We start from the raw sequence: 20215 nt of genomic DNA, 5'->3' as shown, positions 1-20215 counted from the left end.
TCCCATGCAAAAATAAGTCCAATGTTGTCAGATATCCTTATTTTCCCAAGACTAGTCACAACAATAAAAATGTTGTCTCTCGTTTGCTTGGCTAGATCAAGGTTTATTTTAAAAAATATATGAACATAACAAAACATGTTATAGCCAGATGTGATCACCTGGCTTCCAGTTTAGGTTCTGATCTCATCTTATCTTCCTGCAAATGATAACGTAGCTTGCCTAGAGTCTGCAACTCATTCAGAACAGAAGTGGAAAAACAACTGGAGAAGACTCTTTCCATTTCACAGCAGACCTCACATTAGCAGGGTACAATGAGGACCATCCCACAAATCACCAAGTGCACAAGTTATGTCATGGAGTATGCTTACAATTAAAAGTAGTGAAGGAAATGCTGTTTATAATCCAAAGAATTTTCTAATTCTAAATTCTATGAAAACCAGGTAAAACCCTGGCAACATTTCCCAAAAGTTAAAAATGGAAGAAGGTGGAATGGTGCCATTTCATATGATTTTTTATAACTGCATTGAGTGTACTTTTCATTCTACTCTTGTTTTGATGATTAAAACAATAACAAAACTCAAATTTTAAAAATTATGGTCATGCCAAATTATATGAGTTAGTGCATGGGTGCCCTTTAGGACAGTGAAATGTACCCTATTTAATATACAACATCTTCTGAATATTAAGTCTTAGTTTACCTCATGAATGAAGCACCAAGATTTAAACCTCATTAGGTTATGTGCAATGTAATTAGTGTCCAATAAATGGTGATACTTTTGAAGGATCAATGCTTGTATTAGACTGTGACTAAAGTGACTTCTAATCCAGAGATTAATTCTATGACATTTTGGCCCAGTTCTCAACCATATTCATATAAAAATCTACACAATTCACAGAAGGAGTTTTTAGAATTTTGCCTCAAATGGGAGAAGAATAGGGGTATGTAGGTCCAGGGTAAAGGACTGTGGGACACCAGGATGTCAGTTACAAAGAGTGGGGCCGTGCTAATCATGCCATCTCCACAAAATATGGGGGCCCTCATGAGTACGCCAAAGTACTTTTCCAGTGCTCCAGACAGGGTCAAAATTACCACTTTGGGGACATGGAAGAACGTGAGAACACTTAAAAGATTACAAAATCTAAGACCTGGTTGTGTTTGACTTGTCACTGTGTAAAAATGGAAACATCAGAAGAGCATTGAGTATCATCCTAAGGATATCCTGTAATGTCTAACCTAGACCTTGCTCCTGTTTAGGAGACAAATTGTCATACTGAAAAGATTTGCTGAGACCCTTGCAGTATAGAGATAATTCTAGGCTCCTCGTCCAAACATCTATTGAAATCTTACCTAATTAAATCATAAGAACAAAACAGAATGTTTACAATGCAGGTCTCAGAAATGAATATAACATGGTATATTATGAAAACACTAAAATTAAATATTTTAATGTAAATTTGAGTATTTACTGGGAAGAATACATTATATCCCTAAAGTAAAGTGTAATCCTTCACTTGTTATTCTTCACATTTTCTAGAAGATAGGCAAGTGGCCAAGAAAATTAAGACAATAAGAAGTTTAATAACGTTTATGATGTAAATCTGTAATAACTCTTCTACCACTTCTACTAACATCAAAGTAATGCATTCAACAGCCAAATGATTCAAATATAGATATAGATTTTAAGCAGTAATGGAATTTTTGTTAGTAATAGGTTTTTTCATTTTGAATTATTTGATTAGATTCATGAGTTTAATATTACATTAAAATGTATAGATATGTTTGAAGTAGTAATTTATAAGACTAATTATAAAGATAGTTCACTTTACATATTCTATTTTGCTTTATGATCTTAAAATACCAATTATTTCAAAATATAAAATAATTCTCAAGCATTTCAAAAGCTTAAAGATCATTCACATAACTGTTTTTATACTAATAGGGATTGTTTTCTGTTATTTCCTAAATAGTGAACCTCCTTCAATATTAGAAGGGGAACTTAGTTCAGGTTTCACTCTTGTTTTGTAGCATTTTCTTTCTGTGTTTCTTTTTCTTTTTTGGTATACTGGGGATTGAACCCAGTGGCACTTTGCCATTGAACTATATCCCCAGGACTTTTTACTTTTTGTTTTTGAGACAGTATCTTGCTAAATTTCCTAGGCTAGCCTTGAACTTTCAATCCTGTTGCCTCAGCCTTCTGAGTTGCTGAGTTTATAGGCGTGCACCACTGTGCCAGGCTTGGAGTGTTTTCTTCTCAGGGGATGTCATACGCTAATGACATAAACAGTTGTCATCTGCTAATGGGCATTCCAGTAATCTGAACCAAACCTGGGCATAAAAGCTTTCAACGTATACAGAAATTCTCCCCTCCCCTGTTGTTTTAGATTCTTCCGGATCCTTTCCCAGTAAAACTGGATGCACATTTTTGTTTGTATAATTTCATGTGTGAAGTCATGGTACAAATAATATTTTCTTTCATTTTAAAAATGTTCATTTTGTGGATATTTCTGTATCATTAAATATTCTTCTATAACATTATTTTTAATGACTTTAAAGTATATCATGTAGAGAGACTGTAATTAACTAATATCCTCTTGTTGAATTCTTTGTAATTTTTTATAGACAACACTACTTTAGACGTCCATCTCCAAAAATTTGCAGACATCCATAAATCATTTCATTAGGATAAATTCCTAGAAGTATAATTGTCAAGTTAAAAAGAACAAAAAAATCTTGACTGCTTTACAGAAAGGCATTTATATGATTATATAGATTATATAGTCTATATGACTATATAGACTATATAGTTTATATAGAGAGCATTCATCTTCCTAAATCTTCAATAGCATTTTATTTTTATTGTTAGTACTTATTAGTTAGTGGAAAATGTTTACTCTCCTATTGTTTTAATATGCAATTCTTTGGTGACCAGTCAAGCTGAGTATTATTTTACACATTGCTAGTTATATAAACAGAGAAATATGGGAAGGGCGTTTTCTAAAAAGTAGGTAACTCTGCATAAAGGACCCAAATACCATCAGCTTGAATGTGCTGAAAGCCCTTATTCAAACTTTACATTAATAACATTGGAATTATAGATATATACTTTTTACTCAATTTAATAATGGTGAGAAGCCAGCCAAAATTCTGATCAAGTTTCCTTTTAAGATAAAGAATGGTAATAATTTTATGAAAATCTGTATTACTAATTGTCACAATTAGATGCAACTACTTCACATGATTTCATTTTCTCTAGAAGACGTATCATGAACGTAAATCTTATTGAAACTCCATATTTCCTTTCAGGAAGTATATATTTTGAATATACTTAATCTTTTCAGTTTTGTGCCTTTATATTCCTTTTAAAAAGTAGTTCAACTCAAAATGTGACTTGAATTGAAAACATTTTTATCCATCCATGATTTTCAAATACATATTAAATGGTCACTTTTGTGATATATGAGACATTCCTTGAAACAGGTCTGTTAAATCAAAAGATTTAAGAAATTACTGACAGGAAATTAATCATATCAAAACAGAGTTATCCTCTGTTGTATAACAGATTCCCCAATATTTAGCAGCTTTGAAAAACAAACATTTATCTCATACATTTACTGAGGATTTGGAGAGCACAAGTACCGTATCTAGGTAGTTCTGGCTTAGTGTCCCTCATGAAGTTGCAGTCACAATATTGACCAGATCTACGGTTCCTAAGGACTTGACTAGAGCTGAAGGTCTTGCTTCTCATTTTACTCACTGTGAGCAGATCTAGGTCCTCATCAAGTGAATTTCTTAACAGGACTGCTCAGGACAAACAGTTTTTCCTGAGAGAAAAAGGGAGAGGGAGAAAGGGTTGGGGAAGTGAGCAGGAAAAGAAGAGCTCAAGCTGAAAGTGAAAGTCTTTTTCATGACACATCTCAACACTGATGTATCATCACTTTTCCCACATTGTCTTGACCTCACAGATCAGTATTATTACAAGGTGGAAAGGATGTATACAGGAGATATCTACCAGGAGAAGGAGGGGTTTAGAGTGAATTAGTATTGCTCCAAGTTAAAGGTTTTAATTCATCAAATAGATTAAAATAAATGATATAATTTTTTTATGGTAAACAAATAGGATACATGTTGTTTCTCTGTTTGTACATGGCATAAAGGCATACCATTTGTGTAATCATAAATTTACAAAGGGTAATGTTGTTTAATTCATTCTGTTATTTTTTCCCTTCCCCCAACCCCTCCAACCCCTCTTTTCCCTCTATACAGTCCTTTCTTCCTCCATTCTTGCCCCCCTCCCTAACCCTAACTCTAACCCTAACACTAACCCCTCCCACCCCCCATTGTGTCTCATCATCCACTTATTAGAGATATAATGCGTTCTTTGGTTTTTTGAGATTGGCTTATCTCACTTAGCATGATATTCTCCAATTTCACCCATTTGCCTGCAAATACCATAATTTTATCATTCTTTATGGATGAGTAATATTCCATTGTGTGTGTGTGTGTGTATATATATATATATATATATATATATATATAAAGAAACTTTTATATATACCACAGTTTCTTTATCCATTCATCAATTGAAGGGCATTTAGGTTGGTTCCACAGTCTGGCTATTGTGAATTGAGCAGCTATGAACATTGATGTGGCTGTATCTCTGTAGTATGCTGATTTTAAGTCCTTTGGGTATAGGCCAAGGAGTGGGATAGCTGGGTCAAATGGTAGGTCCATTCCAAGTTTTCTAAGGAATCTCCACACTGCTTTCCAGAGTGGCTGCACTAATTTACAGCCCCACCAGCAATGTATGAGTGTACCTTTTTCCCCACATCCTCTCCAACACCTATTGTTGCTTGTATTCTTGATAATCGCCATTCTAATTGGGGTGAGATGAAATCTTAGTGTAGTTTTGATTTGCATTTCTCTTATTACTGAAGATGGTGAACATTTTTTCATATATCTGTTGATTGCTTATAGATCTTCTTCTGTGAAGTGTCTGTTCATATCCTTAGCCCATTCGTTGATTGGGCTATTTGTATTCTTCGTGTAGAGTTTTTTGAGTTCTTTATATATTCTGGAAATTAGTGCTCTATCTGAAGTATGACTGGCAAACATATTCTCCCACTCTGTAGGCTCTCTCTTCACATTGCTGATAGTTTCCTTTGCTGAGAGAAAGCTATTTAGTTTGAATCTATCCCAGTTATTGATTCTTGCTTTTATTTCTTGGGCTATGGGAGTCCTGTAAAGGAAGTCTGATCCTAAGCCAACAAGGTGAAGATTTGGACCTACTTTTTTTTTATAAGATGCAGGGTCTCTGGTCTGATTCCGAGGTCCTTAATCCATTTTGAGTTTAGTTTCGTGCATGGTGACAGATATGGGTGTAGTTTCATTCTGTTGCATATGGATTTCCAATTCTCCCAGCACCATTTGTTGAAGAGGCTATCTTTTCTCCATTGGATATTTTTCGCACCTTTGTAGAGTATGAGAAAATTGTATTTATTTGGGTTTGTGTCCGTGTCCTCTATTCTGTACCATTGATCTACCTGTCTATTTTGGTACCAATACCATGCCGTTTTTGTTACTATTGCTTTGTAGTAGAGTTGAAGATCTGGTATTGCGATACCCCCTGCTTCACTCTTTCTGCTAAGAATTGCTTTAGCTATTCTGGGGTTCTTATTCTTCCAGATGAATTTCATAATTGCTTGCTCTATTTCTGAAAGGTACATCATTGGGATTTTAATTGGAATTGCATTGAATCTGTATAGCACTTTAGGTAGTATGGCCATTTTGACAATATTAATTCTTCCTATCCAAGAACATGGGAGATCTTTCCATATTCTAAGGTTTTCTTAAATTTCTTTCTTTAGTGTTCTGTAGTTCTCATTGTAGAGGTCTTTCACCTCTTTTGTGAGATTGATTCCCAAGTATTTTATTTTTTTCGAGGCTATTGTGAATGGGGTAGTTTTCCTAATTATTCTTTCCAAATATTCATCACTTATGTATAAAAATGCATTAGATTTATGTGCATTGATCTTATATCCTGCTACTTTACTGAATTCACTTATGAGTTCTAAAAGTTTTCTGGTGGAATTTCCTGGTTCCTCTAAGTATATAATCATATCATCAGCAAATAGGGATAGTTTGAGTTCTTCTTTTCCTATTCATATCCCTTTAATTTCTTTGGTCTGTCTAATTGCTGTGGCTAGAGTTTCAAGGACAATATTGAATAGAAGTGGTGAAAGAGGGCATCCCTGCCTTGTTCCAGTTTTTAGGGGGAATGCTTTCAGTTTTTCACCATTTAGAATGATATTGGCCATGGGCTTAGCATAGATGGCCTTTACAATGTTAAGGAATGTTCCCACTATCCCTATTTTTTCTAGTGTTTTGAGCATGAAGGGGTGCTGTATTTTATCAAATGCTTTTTCTGCATCTATTGAAATAATCATGTGATTCTTGACTTTAAGTCTATTGATATGGTGAATTACATTTATTGATTTCTGGATGTTGAACCAACCTTACATCCCTGGAATGAAACCCACTGATCATGGTGCACTATCTTTTTAATATATTTTTGTATGTGATTTGCTAAAATTTTGTTGAGAATTTTTACGTCGATGTTCATTAAGGATATTGGTCTAAAATTTTCATTCCTCGATGTATCTCTGTCTGGTTTAGGTATCAGGGTGATATTGGTTTCATAGAATGAGTTTGGGAGGGTTCCCTCCTCTTCTATATTATGGAATACTTTGAGAAGTATTGGAATGAGCTCTTCTTTAAAGGTTTTGTAGAACTCGGCTGAGAACCCATCTGGTCCCGGACTTTACTTTTTTGGTAGGCTTTTGATGAGTTCTTCTATTTCATTATTTGAAATTGGTCTATTTAAATTGTGTATATCCTCCTCATTCAGTTTAGGCAATTCATATGTCTCTAGAAACCTGTTGATGTCTTCGAAATTTTCTATTTTGTTGGAGAGTAGATTTTCAAAATAGCTTCTAATTATGTTCTGTATTTCACTAGTGTCTGTTGTGATATTTCCTTGTTCATTCCAAATTTTAGTGATTTGGGTTTTCTCTCATCTTCTCTTTGTTAGTGTGGCTAAAGGTTTATCAATTTTATTTTTTCAAAGAACCAACTATTTATTTTGTCAATTTTTTGTATTGTTTCTTTTGTTTCAATTTCATTGATTTTAGCTCTGAGTTTAACTATTTCCTGTCTTCTACTACTTTTGGTGCTGTTCTGTTCTTCTTTTTCTAGGGCTTTGAGCTGGAGTGTTAGGTCGTTTATTTGTTGAGTTTTACTTCTTTTATTAAATGCGCTCCATGAAATAAATTTCCCTCTAAGTACTGCTTTCATAGTGTCCCAGAGATATTTATATGATGTTTCTTTGTTCTCATTTACCTCTAAGAATTTTTTAATTTCCTTCCTAATATCTTCTGTTATCCATTCATCATATAATAGCATATTGTTTAATCTCCAGGTGTTGTAGTAGTTTCTGTTTTTTACTCTTTGATTTATTTCTAACTTCAATCCATTATGATCTGATAGAATACAAGGTAGTGTCTCTATCTTCTTGTATTTGCTAACATTAGTTTTGTGGCATAATATATGGTCTATTTTAGAGAAGGATCCATGTGCTGCTGAGAAGAAAGTGTATTCGCTCTTGGTTGGATGGTATATTCTATAAATATCAGTTAAGTCTAAATTATTGATTGTGTTATTGAGATCTATGGTTTCCTTATTCAATTTTTGTTTGGAAGATCTGTCCAGTGGTGAGAGAGGCATGTTAAAAACACCTAGTATTATTGTGTTATGGTCTATTTGGTTTCTGAAATTAAGAAGGATTTGTTTGACATACATGGATGAGCCATTGTTTGGGGCATAGATGTTTATGATTGTTATATCTTGCTGATTTATGCTTCCCTTAAGCAGTATGAAATGTCCTTCTTTATCCCTTCTGACTAACTTTGGCTTGAAGTCCACATTATCTGAAATGAGGATGGATACTCCAGCTTTTTTGCTGAGTCCATGTGCATGGTATGTTTTTCCCCATCCTTTCACCTTTAGCCTATGGGTATCTTTTTCTATGAGGTGAGTCTCCTGCAGGCATCATATTGTTCGATCTTTCTTTTTAATCCAATCTGCCAGTCTATGTCTTTGATTGATGAATTCAGGCCATTAACATTCAGGGTTATTATTGAGATATGATTTGTATTCCTGGTCATTTGGTTCATTTTTTAATTTTATTTATTTATTTATTTATTTGACACGACTTGGTTCCTCCTTTATTTGACAATTTCTTTAGGATAATTCCTCCCTTTGCTGATTTGCTTCTTTGTTTTTCATCTCTTCCTCATGGAATATTTTGCTGAGAATGTTCTATAATGGTGTCTTTCTTTTTGTAAATTCTTTTAGCTTTTGTTTATCATGGAATGATTTTATTTCATCGTCAAATTTGAAGGTAAGTTTTGCTGGGTATAATATTCTTGCTTGGCATCCATTTTCTTTCAGGGCTTGAAAAATGTTGTTCCAGGCCCTTCTAGCTTTTAGGGTCTGGATTGAAAAATCTGCTGATATCCGTATTGGTTCCCCCCTGAATGTAATTTGGTTCTTTTCTCTCACAGCCTCTAAAATTCTGTCTTTATTTTGTATGTTAGGTATTTTCATTATAATGTGCCTTGGTGTGAGTCTGTTGTAATTTTGTGTATTTGGAGTCCTATAAGCCCTCTTGAACTTGATTTTTCATTTCATTCTCCAGATTTGGGAAGTTTTCTGATATTATTTCATTGAATAGATTGTTCATTCCTTTGGTTTGTTTCTCTAAGCCTTCCTCAATCCCAATAAATCTTAAATTTGGCCTTTTCATGATATCCCATAATTCTTGTAGATTCTGTTCATGATTTCTTTCTATCTTCTCTGTTTGTTCAACTTTGTTTTCAAGGTTAAATATTTTGTCTTCAATGTCTGAGATTTTGTCTTCCAGTTGTTCTATCCTATTGGATATGCTTTCTATGGAGTTCTTAATTTGGTTTATTGTTTCCTTCATGTCAAGGATGTCTGTTTGGTTTTTTTTTTTCAATATCTCTCTTTATTGAAATGATCTTTTGCTTCCTGTATTTGCTCTTTTATCTGTCGATTGATGCGATCATTCAGTGCCTGCATTTGCTCTTTCATCTCATCATTCAGTGCCTGCATTTGCTCTTTCATCTCATTGTTTGGTTCCCTGATCATTTTAATTATGTACATTCTGAACTCCTTTTCTGTCATTTCTTCTGCCATGCTGTCATTGGGTTTTATTGATGTAACATCTAGATTTGTTTGGGGCATTTTCTTCCCTTGTTTTCTCATATTGTTCAGGTACCAGTAGACCAGTGAGATATTGCAGATTTCCTCTATTGACTTATAATGTCCCTGAAGATTTCTAGTATATATCCCCTCTTAGCCTTCAGTAGGCTGAAGTCTTGGAGGAAGTTGATAGTGCGGTGCTCCACAAAGAAGCTGCCTCTCTAGGGGTGGTGGCCTTCAGGTGGGGTATATTCCCTGCTAGTGGGCAGAGGTACCTCCACTTGTTGACCAGTGGTCATCCAATGGGGAAGTAGGCTGCAGGCTGAGGCAAGGCCTGTGTCTCTGGTTTTTCCATCCTTGTGGGAAAACCTCACCCTGCATTGAAAACTCACCCGGTGGGGAGGTCTCGCTGGTTAGTTCCCCTCAATCTGCAACTACCGCCTGGGCTGGGTTGCCTTCCTCTGCAATGTTCCTAGGGGCCTGGCCCTACCTCCTGGGCCTGGGAGCCCCACCCTTCGCAGACGAGTCTCCTTATGTTGCCTCTCCTCAGAGAATCTGCCTGCAGTCCTGGAACCTTTGCTCCACCCCTAAGTGTGTCTCTGTGAGGCTCTTCCCCCAAGAAGCCTCCTAGGTCCCAGGACCCCGCTCTGCACCTAATCGCCTGGCTATGCGGCCCCTCCTCTGAGCAGCACCTGGAGCCCTGTACAATCGCTCCGAGTTCCAGCGACCCGCCGCAAGCCTCTTCCTCCAGGCAGCCACTTGGTGTTCAGCTGCAGTCACTAGGAGTCCAAGCAACTCACTGCGTGCCTCCTCCTCCCTCCAACCCCCCGTAGCCTTGGGCATTCACTGCGAGTCCAAGTGACCCGCCCCGTTTCTCCTCCTCCTCCGGGCAGCCCCCAGTGTTCAGGAGCCTTCACTTCAAGTCCATACAACTCATCACTCGCCTCCTCCTCTGAGCAGCTGCCTGTAGCTCTGGTGCAGTCACTCTGAGTCCACGCAACCCACCGCACTCCTCCTCCTCCTCTGGTCATACCCCAGCGTTTAGGAGCGGTTGCTCTGAGTCCAAAGAGCTCTCCTTGCAGCCCCTCCTCTGAGCCGCCACCTGGAGCCCCAGTGGTTGCTCCGAGTCCAAGTGCTGTGCTGAGCGGCCTCCTCTACGATGCTCCCAGTTGTCTGAGTTCACTGCTCCAGCGGGGGGAGGCGTGTCTCATTGGGCAGCTCTACTTCACAAAGTTCCCTGCCTTCCGGGACTACCGCCCCATCTGGGATGCCTCCCCAACGGGAGAGACTTACCCATCTGCTTTGAGTTGGTCCAAAGTCTCTCAATATCTCCTCTTTTGAATTCTGAGTCCTGGAGCAACATGAAATGCAGCCACCCTCTAGTCCACCATCTTGAAAAACCAGCTAAATGATATAATATTTAAGTACATCAGAACCTGTTAATATTTTTAAACTATTATTAACCCTGTTTAATCCTTTTTAGTTTATAATCTTCAAATGGCTAGGTGTAAATGTAGTTTCAAGGAATTGCCTAATTTTTTGTTTTTTTAAAAAAAATTGCTTCTCACCTTTCTGGAAAATTTAAACCAATTCCTCTGTTAATTTTCTGGAGTATTTAAATCTAAACTCTCTGTTAATTTTAAAGAAAATAAACCTATGTATGCTTTCATTTTAAAGAAATGTCTAAATGTTTTCTTATGTATGTTTTCTTTTGTCTTTCCCAAAAGTACTAAATGACACTAATAGCCTATTAATAAGCTTTATCCCTTAATAACAAAATTCTTTATTCTGTATTTTTTTTGCAAAGTTTCAGCATGACTTCTTTTTCTCCAGATACTTGAAATAAAAATTATTTCAGTAGTAACTTTACTTCACACCTAAGATTGATGTCATACCATAGGTTCAAAGAATTCTATAATAACTTTAATATAGTCTATTTGCTTATAGAATTTCTTTTCATTTTCTTAAGACAATAGAGACAAAACTAACTGTATAACTTTATCCTTTTCTTCTAGGTCTCCTAAAAATCCAGAACAAAAAATCATTAAGAGAGTGATTGCTCTTGAAGGAGATATTATAAGGTAGGTGCCCACACTGTGGTTTTTGAGTTTGAGTTTTAATACATAGATTTTAAAATTTAGTTTTAAATCACACTTTGAATCACAAAACTTTGGAGATACTCCACATGAGCTGCTACATCTTTAGTGAGCATCATTAATCATTTCAGGATGGTCGGCATACATAATATTACTGATTCTGTTATTACTCTTAAATTGGGAAGTGTAGGAAAAATAAATATTAATTAAACCAAAATTAACCACATACTTTTTGACTAGTAAATCATTTTTTCAGGTACTCAAATTAGCACAATTATTTGAAGATTGTTATATTATGGTCCATTTTAGAAAAATCCAAGAACATTTTATGGTTTACAAAGCAAATATAGAAACTAATAGCAATCTTTTATAATCATGAAGATGAGGGGAAACCTTGAAAGGATGTAAGACAGAACTTATGAATTAGTGAGAAGAATAGAAGCTATAGATAATATTGTAATAATCAGGTATTTAAACCAAGTATAGTAATTCACATCTATTCTACTTGCTGATAAACTAAGAACAATATTTCAGGTTGAGTAAATAAATAGTAACATGGCATGCTATATTTCCCTTAGATTGTTTACTTTAAGTATATTATAACCAGGTGTATATAATATAGTAGTCAAAATGCTTTGAAAACTACTCTGGAAGTTTTCTGATAATGTTTTACCAAGAAGATCCATCCTAAAACTCTGTATTAATAATACAACAGATTAAGTAATCTCATTAAAATAAATCTCAGTCAGTATTAGAGCAGAATCTAGACCAGGGGTTCTCAAAGATGGCTTCAAGATAGCTGGGGATCCCTATGACCCACTTAGGTGTCCTATGAGATCAAAACATCTTTTTCAGTAATGTTAACATGTTATTTGCCCTTTATATTCTCATTTCTTGTGAACATACAGTGTAATTTTCCAGTTGTGTGATATTGTAATAGATTGAAGGCAAAAGCAGATATGACAATCCAGCTAATGTCTGTTAAGCTAGACATTAAAAAGATTTACAAAAATGTAAAAATGCCCCTCTTCACTATTTTTTCTTTTGTTTTAGACAACAACTGCGTTTTTCATTCAGATATGTTTTTTATGACATAGGTCTATGGTCATTTTAAATTAAATTATCAAATTGACTTTAAAAAATTTTCTCTTAATTTCCAATATGGTAAATATTGGTACATAGTATCCACAAAAACACAGATTTTTGGGGATCCTCAACATTTTTGAAAGTATGAGTCTTGAATGCAAATAATTCAAGTACTTTTCAATGTATGGATTTATGGGAAAAAGTTTCAAGTCAGGATCAAATGTTCATTAGTATCCTATATAATATCAGTGAAATTATTATATTCAGCTGTGGTTTAAATTCATGTATATTTGTTTGGTCTCTTCTTCTTTTGAAGACTTTAATAAGGCATAATTTAAATATCAATTTAAAAGCTTTATTGTTATAATTTAAATATTAATCTAAAAGTATTCAAAATACACTTTTAGTATTTGAAAAACAGTGTATAGATATGATGCAATTCCATTAAAGAATGCATCAGCAAACTTGAAAACATTAGGGTAAGTGAAAGAAGCTGGTCAAAAAGACCACATATTATATGTTTCCATATATATGAAATATCCAGAATAGGCAAATCCATAGTAACAGAAATAAGAGTAGTGTTTCCCAAAGGTGTGGAAGAGGGGGAAGGAGACATACTGTTATGGGACACAGGGTTTTGTTTGTTGGTTTGCTTGCTTTTTTTTTTTTTTTTTTTTTTTGAGATATGAAAAGTGTTAAATATTAGATTTGCAATTAAAAACTAAAATACTAAAAACACTGAATTATCCAACTCAGTTGGTAAATTGTATGTTATATGAATGACATATCAGTAAAGCTTTTTGAAAAAATGAATTAGTTGACAAAGCAAGCAGAAGTTTCATCTGTGTAAAGTAATCTAACAATTAAGATTGTCAAGGGATCTGTTTTACATTGTAATCCGAAGAGAACACAGCTTTTAACTCAGTTTTATCATTATTGGTCACTAGCTGAATAGTCAACAATGTGAGCTTGCAAAGCAGGGTCAGACTATATTGGTCTTTGCAATCAGAAATTCTACAGTACACCTCTCTGAGAAACAGTCAGGGTGGTTGCCTTCTTCAGCAAATGTAAATATTAGGTTCACTTAGCAGAGTTGGAGTCAGAGCCAAAGCCATGGTTAATGGCACAGGTTTGGGGCCATGTGATAGCATGCATGCTCTCTGCACTGCTGTGGCCCATGCTTGGAAAGTCTGCAGATTGCACCATGACATATGGCTCCATTTGTCCCCATTTACTATACCTCAATCCTGGAGCAATGAGTAATGGAAGTACTTGGGCTCAATACTTACCTCCTATATAGAATCTAATAGTATTTGAAAAATAATTTAAAAATAGTTGTTTTTCAGCATATGCTGTTTTTAACAAAAATTAAAAGTTTATTTTCTTTGAAACTTTATGACTTAAATATACTGGCATTCCTGGGGTTTATATTAATAATTGAATATATTCCAACAATTCTAACAGTGCTGAAAAATGTTAGAGTATATTTAGGTAACAAAATATAATGTATTGATGCATATTCCTCTGGTCCCCATTTTTTAAAATGACAGAACATAGAAAAACACTTGTAGAAATATGCTTTCTAACTACCACTAGAAGTCATGAGTCAAATAGTGTCCCAAATGGTGACAGGCAAAGTGCTTTGGACTGTGCTATGGACTTTCCAGACCTACCTTTCTTTGGATATTACTGGGTTACATAGAAGGGAATCTAAGTACAAATGTGGATTACCAAATTTTTTTTTCTTGGAGAAAAATTGTTATTTCATAAAATGATCAAAGAAAAAAACTTTTTTAGAATTTAGTTATACTTACTGTACTTGTCAGTAGTATTTTTAATTCAATCATGCATAATTAGAGGATAGAGAAAAACATAATCTTTTCAGAGATTGGGCCTGTTAAAGGTTTAATCCAAGCTCCCAATAATATACTGCTGGTTAAACTCCTTTAGGTTGCTAAAAAGCAGGTATGTATTGAAATATAGTTTAAAGAGCATTATTTTAAAGATCCCTGGGAAAGTAAGGGCAGTAGGAACCAAGGATCCGCCTTGCCTCACCCAAGAACAGCAATGGTGGAACATTAGGACTTCTGGTTTCTGACACTTGTGCTCTCTATCTGTTGGCACATTGTCTTTGCCTACCTTCTTTGTATTCCAGTTGCCTTTTGCACAATTGCCCACTGTTGATTTCCTTTTGTGTTCTTCATGTCTATACTAAGTGAGAGAAGTCTCACTGTACCCCTTCGAGGTATAAATGTAACCATCTATAATTATAGACATAGGATATATCCATCTGATGACCACTGGTCAACCAGTTGATCATCTGCCCTTAGGATAGGTACTCTTCCCCTGTCTAGTTATCTGTGACTAGGTAGACCAGTCACCTGGTGCATATCCTGTAGTTGTAAGAAAACTGTTGCAAGAGTTTGTAGGGATGGCAGGTACTGTTAGGTATCCCAGAACAGGGCATCGCAAAATTGCAATTTGCAGTCACTGTACTAGGCATTACCAATGGAAAATTCAGTTCAGTAAAAGTGTTCTCTGTTCTCATTAATAGATGCTTTTATATTACTCTCTAAGGAAGAAAAACGTTTTTTTAGGTTTTTTTTTTTTTTGGAGGGGTACTAGGGATTGAACTTAGGGGTACTCAGCCACTGAGTCACATTCCCAGCACTATTTTGTATTTTATTTAGAGATGAGGGGGTCTCACTGAGTTGCTTAGAGCCTTGCATTTGCTGAGGCTGGCTTTGAACTCTAGATCCTACCGCCGAGGCCTTCCAAGCTGCTGGGATTACAGGCATGTGCCACCGAGGTCAGTTTAGGGATTTTTTTTTCTTTTTTTTAATTGCAGAAATAAAATAGCCCTATTGAATTCAAAATGTTATAATGAACATACTTGCACACAAACCTTTGTACACTTATTTTTGTAGAATAAATAGCTGTAAGTGGAATTATGAGGTCAAGGCATGTTTTGTGGTTGGTACTCTGTAGTTCTAATTTAGATTGTGAAATTTCCCTCTGAGAAAGTTTTTCTATATTTACATTCATCAACACTATATGAAATACCCTTCTCAGAGGAAACTGATTTAAAAAGGTCATGTGCAAGGGGGAAGTTGTGGACTTCAAATTCATAAGTTAAAACATTTCAATCCAAATTTCGAAATTTGTGTTAGATAATCAGGTTATATTCCATTCAGTCAGTTCACAGACAGTGTACACCTCAGTGCCATTCATTTAATGAACACTCCTCTAGATAACAAGAGATACTAGCAAATGAAAGAAATAGGTTCCTGCCCTCATGGTGCTTATATTCTAGTGGTTTGAAGCAGACAGTAAGCAATTAACATTTAACATATAAGTAAACAATATGCAACTTAGAATGCAATATCATGGTTGAGAAGTGCTATAAAGAAAAATAAAATAGGAAAAGAGGTAGAGAGTCAAGGTAGGGGTAGATGTTAGGTAAGGTGTTTCTTGAAAATCTGTGTAACAAGAAATGTTTGAGAAGACTTGAAAATAAGGGAGGGAGGAAAAAGAACCACACTAATATCTGGGAGAAAGATAGTTCAAAGCAAACAAATGAACAAACAAATAGCAAACTTAAGAAGAATACTTACTAGGTGAGCTTAGGGAATTGTGGGAAGCCACCATTTAAGGAAGGAGATTGAGTTAAGAAGTTACTCCTGAAGGTTTTCAGCATCTCATGTATCAGTAAGAATCTAGGATTGTTTTGAGAAGGATGACCAGCCAGTAGAAATGATATGATCTGACCGGCTTCTTTAATGATTACTGTCTGCGGTGTGAGAATAGACTAGAGGTGAGCAATCTGACTTAAATAACTGGTCAGAATGTTTCTCCCTTGAAGAAGTAATGTCTAGCTTCTGGTAAATGCATTAAGTGCCCTTGTTTATGACAAGCATGATGACTACTCTGATTTATTTCCAGTTAATCACATAAAAATAGTCACATTATTTATAATCACACTCACTATATCAAGAAGTGAAAATAGAGCTGAAGTATTTGTTTAGAGAATTCAACCAAGAATTCCCAAGGTTTTAAAGAGGACCCTTTGAGAGTGTGGACTTTCTATTTTGATGCCAACATTTATTAAAATCACAAGGCAGTGGCTCGATTTTCTGAATCTCTTAGCTAGCAATGTAGTCATTTTCATAATGTTGACCCAAATGGGTATGCTTATCTATAATACTAACAGTAAAAAGCTAATGAAAGTAATATTTAGACATACTCATTAGTTCCACCAAAATGCTGTTCATAGTTATTTGCTTTTTCTTATTAATTTGTTATGACTCACATTGAAGCACAGTTTTAGAAAAGCATAAAATGAATGTAAATCCCTAAACCACAGCACATCAATGTGAGTCAATCACAATTGAAATTTCTAAAGTGGCAACATTGTTTATTAGGGCACTCATATTTCTGTTTCTCATATCTCTCCCCAGTCAGAAAGGAAACTCAGCATCATTTCTCCTCTTAACTTGGTGAAATATACTTCATAGACTTTTGGTATCTGGGGTTTCATGTTGTTACCAACCTCAATTAAGCAAGTAAATGGAGTCCTTTTAGTCCCCATCTAATTTATCACCTAAAGTAGGAGCCTTTGTAGAGTGAAAGAGGATAATATTAATTATTGCATTGGGATAATCAAACATGAACCAGGGCTGCCAAGACAAACCGCAGTAAATGGTCATCCGACCAGTGAAGTGTGTAATCTACTTTATAATTCACTTCACGTACATTGGTTTTGTTTCATTTGCTACTCTCCTTGTGTCAGATGAATTCCAAGAAGTGTTCCCAGGAAACAGAATAACTTATTGACCCCAGGGAGGATTTAGGTAGGGGAGGATCAGAAGTGTTCTAAGAAGCATGTCCTGCCCACTACATAGTCATTTTCCTACTGGAAAGCACAATGTGAGACTTTCTGTAACCCTTATTGTCAGAGCAGAACAATCAGAGGTAGGGAATCATAAAACTTTTCTCACTGCAAAATATTTGAATGACAATTCCTCTTCAAGTCTAAACACTATATTGTAAAATGTCAAAACACCATAATTTATTAAAAATAACTTTCTGGTATTAGCAAAAAAATCCATTGAACCACTAGAAATTAAACGTCTTAAAGCCTGTTGATTTTAAATGGACTATTGAAGGTATGGAAATCAATATTAGCCTATCACAGACAGCTGAATCATATTATATTGTAGAAAATGAAGCTCTATAGGAAGAAAAACAGAACTAAATTGAGTTTTCCCCAGTGAAACTACAAATGATGCTTGTTTAATAACTTCTTCTTCTTCTTCTTTTTTATTGTTGGTGCAGTAGCTCTGAATAATAAAAGCCTAATGTGTTTGCATGGCTCTCTTCCATGCATTGATTTATGGTATTTCTGGTAGTTTAGGAATTAGCAATGCTTTCTGAACTGAAAGGAAGGAGATTTGAAAAGAAGCTTATGTCCAGGACTCTGATAAAGACTAGTGAATAAAGTGTTTTGGAGCATGGAAGCTAATAGTTTTATTTTATAGTTCTCAAATGGAAGCAGGACAGAGAATATTTATATACTTGTTCCTAGTTGCTAATTTGAGCAGAAGGTTTTGAGAAATCTCTGAGGCCTGTTAGTTTGGTTTAATTTAAACAATGAATTATTCCCAATCAAAATTGCACATCCTCATTTAATACTTAGGTTCTGATAAATGCTGCTATTTAGTGGATATGGACTTGAGTACTGAATTTAGGTATCTCAGGGTCTGTTTAAGGATTTCGTTACCACTAAATAAGGGGTTTTGTGAAGAATTATTAGTTTCCCTCTGATGTTACCATTGGAAATTATTAAAATAGTCTGGATAGTCTTACCTTCTTCTTGCTGAAAAATTACAATTCTCTCTTACTAAAATAATTACAGATTTCTCAGCAATTCATATATTTGTGAAAATATCTCTTTCTTTTATATAGTTGTAGGTGATTATTTATGTATCTATTAATGTATTAGTTGATAATAAAAGCTATGTTCTAGAAATTGGCATTTCTTTCTTACCATCAGATAAATAGTTCATGTCTAGAAATGTTTATCTTGATTTTACATGAAGATTACTAAATGTTTTTATAAATGTCAATTTTTAAGTCAAAATTGTTTTTGTAATTTAGCTCTGTAGGGAGGTTTCTGGAGACACTGTATCAAACATAATGTGTACACCTTGTTCTAGAAGGGTATGATATTTGCTGAAAGTCAATAGACCATTGAGATTGAATTGCTTTTTCCAGTAATGTTACACCTATTATTGTGGTGGTATTCTCTCCACCCCTATCAGTGGTTTCCCTGAATGGTTTCATTTTCTCCCTTAGTCTTGCTGTCTCTTGAATAGAGTTCTTCTTTAGAAAATCTTCTCTACTTAATTATTCTTGCATAGTCTTTCATTTATTCATTTAGTATGGTGTGGAAGCCATGGGTACAGATGACAAATTCAGACTGCCTTGATTCAGATCACAGCTTTGCTGCTGACTTTGCTACCTTGCCAAATTATTTAATTCTGTAAACCTAATTTTTCTCATCTATAAAATAAATATTATAGTAGTGCATTCTCCGTGGAGCTTTCTTGAAGATTACATGAAATAATGGATATAATTTGATTAGTACAGGGCCTGAGACATAGTTTTTGTCTAGTAAGTGTGAGATGGTAGCAGTAGTTGTTGTGATTTAACTAATTGTTTATTGAGTGCCTTGAGTATTAACTATTTGCTCAACACAGTTCTGGCTTCCAGGGTTATAAATATCAAAAGACTCAGATAATTCTTATCCCTCTGAAACTTGTAGTCTGAAGGTAAGATAACAAAATCAATTAAACAGTTGTAGTATAACAAGAAATCACCATCTTAGGGATATGCTAAAGCCCCCTAGAGCTTAGCAGAGTAGGGGTGGGGCAGAGAGCATCTGGTTGGCCTGAGGAGCTGGGCTATGTATTTGAGATGAGGAAAGACCTGCAGCCTCCTGAATCGCAAAAGGAATTAATTCATGTTTAGTATGTAAAATTCAAACAATACTGGAGCATATCAATTAAAAGGGAAAGGTCTTCTTTTCATTTACCCGAGTTCATACCCTCTGACATATATGTGGCGAGTAACCTTCTAACCTGTGTTTCATAGCAGGAGATTAAAAATATTAGAAAAGTATTTATCTGACACTAGCTCTTTCCTTGAACATTTCACAAATACACTTGAGATACATCTTTTTTTAGTCAGCTTTTTTGTTGCTGCAAACAATACATCTGACAAGAACAATTTTAAGGAGAAAAATTTATTTCAGGGCCCACGGTTTCAGAGGTCTCAGTCCATACACAGCTGGCTCCATTCCTTGGGGCTTGAGGTGAAGCAGAACATCTTAGTGGAAGAGTGTGGCAGAGGGAAGTGGCTCACATGATGATCAGAAAGCAGAGAGATTCATCTGTCACATATAAAATATATTCCCCAAGGCACACCCCCAATGCCAACCTCCTGCAGCCACACCCTTTCTGCCTTCGGTTACCACTGAAGAGATTGACTCGCTGAATGTTCTTGCATTGTCGCATGGATGTTCTTTTGGGGATACCTCACATCCAAACTATAACACATCTTATGGACTAATATTTTCCTATGTGTATGTTCTGCTAGTATACCTTTACTAGGAAGGTATGTTAAAACATAAATTATAGACTTTTAGTCCTGTAATAGTCCTAGGATTAACCTGCACAAAGATACTATAATGCAT

General features: G+C 35.2%; 1 protein-coding gene and 1 long non-coding RNA gene across 4 annotated transcripts in view; one reads left to right on the top strand and one right to left on the bottom strand.

The window, feature by feature from the left end:
* The window catches only part of IMMP2L (inner mitochondrial membrane peptidase subunit 2), a 906633-nt gene that overhangs the window by 593388 nt on the left and 293030 nt on the right, over positions 1-20215 (top strand). For all 3 annotated transcript variants that reach the window (XM_079149361.1, XM_079149362.1, XM_079149363.1), the window contains exon 5: positions 11296-11361. In XM_079149361.1, coding sequence (XP_079005487.1) covers positions 11296-11361 — 66 coding nt within the window. The remainder of the gene's footprint in view (positions 1-11295; positions 11362-20215) is intronic.
* The window catches only part of LOC306667093, a 624638-nt gene that overhangs the window by 366428 nt on the left and 237995 nt on the right, over positions 1-20215 (bottom strand). The gene's annotated exons all lie outside the window — the stretch shown is intronic.

Source organism: Sciurus vulgaris (genome assembly GCF_902686455.1).
Source record: "Sciurus vulgaris genome assembly, chromosome: 8".
Lineage (NCBI taxonomy): Eukaryota > Metazoa > Chordata > Mammalia > Rodentia > Sciuridae > Sciurus > Sciurus vulgaris.
The sequence above is the reverse complement of the archived record's forward strand: the minus strand, read 5'-3'. Positions and strand labels throughout refer to the sequence as shown.